Here is a 5,295-nt window from a genome sequence, read left to right on the forward strand (position 1 = left end):
AACCTTAGACTTCAAACATAAAAATGAAAAGTAAAAAAAAAAGGCTATCACCATTTAAATAATTTTCACAAAATAAACTACCTAGGAAATTATTTACAAATAGCAACAGGAAATTAGAAACAATCAATAATTGAATATTCTTGTAGTATAAACAACGCCAAATTAAATCATAGTGATTCACTTTAATATAGCGATTGACCTCTTTTGCCTGTTTCATGTGATACTTTATAGGGTCTTGTTCACTTTCCTAGTATTACTTTAATCTATGAGACATTTCATTGCATCTTCTATCGGGCCCTCATTGCTTTAAAATATGAAATAAATAGACTACTTATGTATGCAGGGTTGAGGGTATCCATTCATAGTATTAACACGTTTAATCTAAGAAATTTTTATGCATATAAATACTGTAAATTTATCTCTTTGAGCTAAGAAAATTAGCCTCAGGAGAGAGAGAGAGAGAGGGTGTCAATTAGAGATGGTGAAAGCTCCGTACTACGACAAAAATGGAGTGAAGAAAGGCGCATGGAGTCCAGAAGAGGATAATAAGTTAAGAGCATATGTGCAGAGATATGGCCATTGGAACTGGCGTGAACTCCCCAAGTTTGCTGGTATCAATCTGTACTTTCTTTAGAAAGGTGGTAGGGAATTACCAATTTGAAAAGCGTATAATTATAATGATGATAAATAAGGCTATTTCACTTAGGCTTCTTCATCTTAAATATTAAACTTGACGTGTATAACTTTCTTTCTTTTTTGGGATGAATTTGACATTTGTATTTTTAGTTGATAAAGACATGCTAATTGTACATGGTTTTCAATACATGATCAACTTAATTAGTTCATTTATATTGTTCGAGAACTCATAGAGTAGGAGAAATGGAATGAAGGGATTTGAATCAAGGTTGTTAATGTGTTTAATTGGTTTCTTTAACAGGTCTATCAAGATGTGGGAAGAGCTGCAGATTACGATGGATGAACTACCTTCGCCCAGATGTAAAACGAGGGAAATACACCAAAGAAGAAGATGAAAAGATCATCAAATTGCATCAAGAACTTGGGAATAAGTATGAATTTTTAACTTGTTGAAAATAAATTTCAAAACTCTTGGGTAGATACACATAAGTTTACATACAAATTCTAAAGTCAGTCATATTTGAGTGCAAGCTTTTTTTTTTTATTCTTTTTACGATTTTGATAATAACAAGAAGTTAAAATTCATATCAAGCATAGACGTACTCCGAACAATTTATAGAAAATGTATGCTTGAAACGTGTTTGTTGCCAGGATCTTTATAGCTCGGTAGTATTTATTTCGTCTCTATTACGATGGGAACATGGTTCAAATCTCTCTCTCCACTAGTGGTAACAATTGAATATGAGAGAGAGAGCTTGTTGTCAATCATTAGTGAAGTCTCTGAGTTGCGAAGCTTATGTATTTCTTTAATTTACAGATGGTCCAAAATCGCAGCTAAATTACCAGGAAGAACAGATAATGAAATAAAGAATCACTGGCACACTCATCTGAAGAAGCGTGCAAAGGAAAATCAGGTGTCTTCTGAGGTGAAAGAGCATCCAAGTGATGTTTCCCAATGCGAAACAATAAGCAGAAACAGAGACTCAGAAGTTGAAAGTGTTCCTGCTAATGCTTCCTCTCGCCACATTTTAGAGAGCTCTCCATTGTCTCCGGAAACAAGTTCTAGTTATTTCTCCACTTTAAGCTCTCATCTTCAAGCACCTCCACCTCCATCTGGGATAAATCAGGTTGCAGAAGACGGTGTTGCTTCATCAGAGGCATTTGATGAATTTATTGGAGATTTCTGGACCGAACCATTTGTAGCTGACAATACTTTCTTTCAAAATAGTTTTCCATTATCCTTGTTAAACAGGGGATTGATGTCACCATGTGCTTCATATTATGATGATGACATAGATTTCTTTTACCAAGTGATGTAAGCCTAACCAAAGCACCAGGGTAATTTTTTGGCTTTTTAAGTAGGGTCCGGTTAATGTGTGCACTCAAGGCACATTAAACAATTTATTTTTGGAAATATTTTATGAAAAATTGAAAAAGCTGTAAAACTTTTTCAATTTTTAATAAATTTTTTTTCAAAAATGGTATACTATTGTATGTCTTTAGGGAACACGTTAGTAAAATCCTTTTAGGTATGGTTCACATGACAATTGTCATTTGGCAAGAGTTCTCCTCCTCCTTTTTCATGCTAATAATTAAATAGAATTGTAAAAAAAAAAAAAAAAAAAAATTGTGATTATATATTCAAGTATAATACGCTTGTTGTTATCCCCCCTACCAGTAAAATGCCAACATCTATGTTGAAAAAATATACATAGATTATGCAAATCAGATTTCACAATTATGACCATCATATATGAAAGTATTATTTTTACTGTGCTTAGTTCCATCGGGTGCAATTAAGCAATATCTATGTAGATCAATTTTAGGAGAATGCATCTTCTATGACAGGCATACCAAGTTATTTATGTAAGAGCCTCAACATCTGACTCTCTATTTCACTTTTTAGTAAAAATTTAGCTAAATTCAACCCCAAATCCCTTGCATCAGACTCAGCCTTTTGGCAAAACAATATGAAATGCACAGTACCTTATTGTGCGAGGCACTAGTACTGTAGCTCACCATTTTATATTTAATGATTTACCCCACAGGACCAACGATTCTCTCTCTCTCTCTCTCTCTCTCTCCCCCACACTATCACCATAGGCAATATCTCAAACTTTTCGTCATCGATCCAACTAAAATCTTACCATATTGGGGACCACCTAGCGAAGATACAAGTCCCCAACGAAGTCCTTGACAGAGTTGTTGTGGATTCGAGCGAGAGAGATAGAAGAAGAGTTAGAGGTTGAATTACTAAAATGACAATCAATGACAGCCTTGGAGTAGAAGGGGAAGCTAATAAAAATATGAAATCAAGTACCGGATCAAATCGCGGAGCAATTTTGCGTAGCAATGGATAAGCCCGCGTGGTTCAAACTCCAGTGTACCAAGGTGGGCATGCATGTTGGGGGGGTGGGTGGAGATTTAAACATCAATCCTGAATGCAACGAATCCACTAGAATAAAATAAAAGTTACGTAAAAGATTTAATTTTTAAATCTAATACAACCTCACTTAGTACTTACTGACTTGACCATACATAGCTCCATAATTCACGAACTCTTTTATTTTGATTTGTTGCACACGAACTCAAAATTCGTGTCTCCAAGATCCACTTTCTTTTTTTTTTTTTTTTTTTTTTTTTTACAGTAAATAGACTGTAAATTGGATGTACCAACTTCGCTTTAATCATTGAATCTTTGTTCTGCATGTCGGTCTCCAATTGATGTCTTACAAGAGCTTGGAAAATTGTAGATCTATGTACAAATACATTGCTTTCTTGTGTGCATAAAAACGTGCTCGAAGGCTTGCTTATATAGTGTACTTGGGATGCAAATAGCCCTAGATCTAACAGCTAAGGAAAAATACAGTACATTTGCACTATTTTCTATCTATTGAGATTTGCAGTTTGATCGGTTGAGTTCAGTGACTCTTAACCTGTCAAGCTGCAGTCAAGAACCTGTACAGTAGCAATTCTGTCTCTTTATTCTTGAGTCATCCAGTATTTGAACCTTGATTTGTTTTGATCAAATTCCTAATCTGATATTAATTTAATAGACAATCTAAAGGTCTGTTTGGATACTTCTTATCGCTGAAATCTGAAAATACTGTAACAAAATAATTTTTAAATATGCGAATAGTGCCGTGGGACCTAGTTTTAAAGTTGTTTTTACTGAAAAAACTACTTGTGAGTCCTGTAAACAGTGCACGAGACTCACTAAAAAATGTAGCCGCTGGAAAACGCGCAAAACTCACTTTCCAAACTCACACTAAGACTGTTGCAATTGTTCACGATTTACCAACCTAAAAATATGAGCCTAACACAAGTGAATCAACTCTCAATCCAATCCCTCTTTGAGTGCTCCATTCATATCACGACCTCGTTGGCCATGGGACCTGCACCTAGATTTCTTGGCTTTTCTATGTTAAAGAAAGTGCTTTTCAAAGATTTGTGAGAAAATATTGATTTTTTCTCACAAACAAGTATGAAAAAATCGTTATTTGTTTGTGTGTGAGAGTGAATAAGGGTTGAGAGAAGATGCTGAAAGATATTTTGTTTGAAATTTTTTTTCTTTGTATTTTATTTGCAAATCAAACAGAAAGAAAGCTGATAGAGCTAGATGTTGAAATTTGAAAATTGATGAAGTGATCAAAATTCATTTATCTTGGGTAATAAATTATAACAAAAAATTAAGATAATAATTAAATAGAACTGAGAACTAAATAAAAAGTTTGATGTAAATGCATGCAAATAGCATGTTAATTAAAAAAAAGTGGAGATTTTAGCTCGAATATATATATATATATATATAATGTATCTAAAACTTTGTTGTCATAGCGATAGAGGCACTCATGGGCTTTGGGGGCAATGGTCCCCCAAATGCTTTTAAAAAGAACTAGTATATATACAGTACTATTTTAGCAATTTTGGTTTTATAAAATAACACTTTACCCCCTTAAAAATATTAATGAATCTTTTAAGATTAATGCAATAGCCACAAATGACTCTACAAAAGTTGTACAAAATGTTGAGATAACAAATTCTTACTAGTTTGCATCTGATCTCACCATCTACAACACTTTTTACTTACCAACAATCACTAATCACATTAGTAATTTGTAATTTATAACTTTAGTACTTTCCTCATTTTAAAAGCTATAAAAAAATTATAGATCTAAAATCTAAAACAAAATATAAAATCCCCAAAAATTAACTCAGCAACAAAACTTACCAATAACAAACTAAAAAAAAAAAAAAAACAACCATCAGCAGAGAAGTAGTAGAGCCAAAAGTTAAAGCTATTACACATAGTTAACAATAGAATTGCCCCTCAACTCTAGGTCCTAGCACCAACCTGTTTGCGGAGGCTTCCCTTAAATCTCTAAAAAGCTAACATATGTTTCTCGTGGACACTAGTGTGAAGTTTGTCGTGTCCTAACGTATTAGCAAGGTGGATAACGTGATATGTTTGTTGTACCATGCCATTTACTTTCTCCACTCTTAGGTCACTTTTGGGCATCCAAAACTATCTTCCTAATTTATATTTTTCTTTTCAAAGTAAAACTATGTTCCTGATTGATTCTGATAACTGTGACATTTGAACACTTCTAAGCAATGTTAAACAAATCTTCGTAATTAATTCTAGTAACACAGAATTTC

General features: G+C 33.5%; 1 protein-coding gene across 1 annotated transcript; it reads left to right on the plus strand.

The window, feature by feature from the left end:
• Positions 1–255: 255 nt before the first annotated feature.
• Positions 256–2,301, plus strand: LOC142641013 (transcription factor MYB63-like). The gene is made up of 3 exons (XM_075815366.1): positions 256–611; positions 938–1,067; positions 1,454–2,301. The coding sequence occupies exons 1-3, from the start codon at positions 479–481 to the stop codon at positions 1,953–1,955; spliced, it is 765 nt and encodes a 254-aa protein (XP_075671481.1). The 5' UTR covers positions 256–478; the 3' UTR covers positions 1,956–2,301.
• The last annotated feature ends 2,994 nt before the right edge of the window (positions 2,302–5,295 follow it).

Source organism: Castanea sativa, chromosome 6 (genome assembly GCF_040712315.1).
Source record: "Castanea sativa cultivar Marrone di Chiusa Pesio chromosome 6, ASM4071231v1".
Classification (NCBI taxonomy): domain Eukaryota; kingdom Viridiplantae; phylum Streptophyta; class Magnoliopsida; order Fagales; family Fagaceae; genus Castanea; species Castanea sativa.

Excerpts from the sequence above, each read along its gene's own strand:
- LOC142641013 (XM_075815366.1), top strand. The coding sequence starts at position 479 with ATGGTGAAAGCTCCGTACTACGACAAAAATGGAGTGAAGAAAGGCGCA. Across the intron at positions 612-937 it reads TGAACTCCCCAAGTTTGCTG|GTCTATCAAGATGTGGGAAG; the intron begins GTATCAATCTGT and ends TTTCTTTAACAG. Across the intron at positions 1,068-1,453 it reads CATCAAGAACTTGGGAATAA|ATGGTCCAAAATCGCAGCTA; the intron begins GTATGAATTTTT and ends TTTAATTTACAG.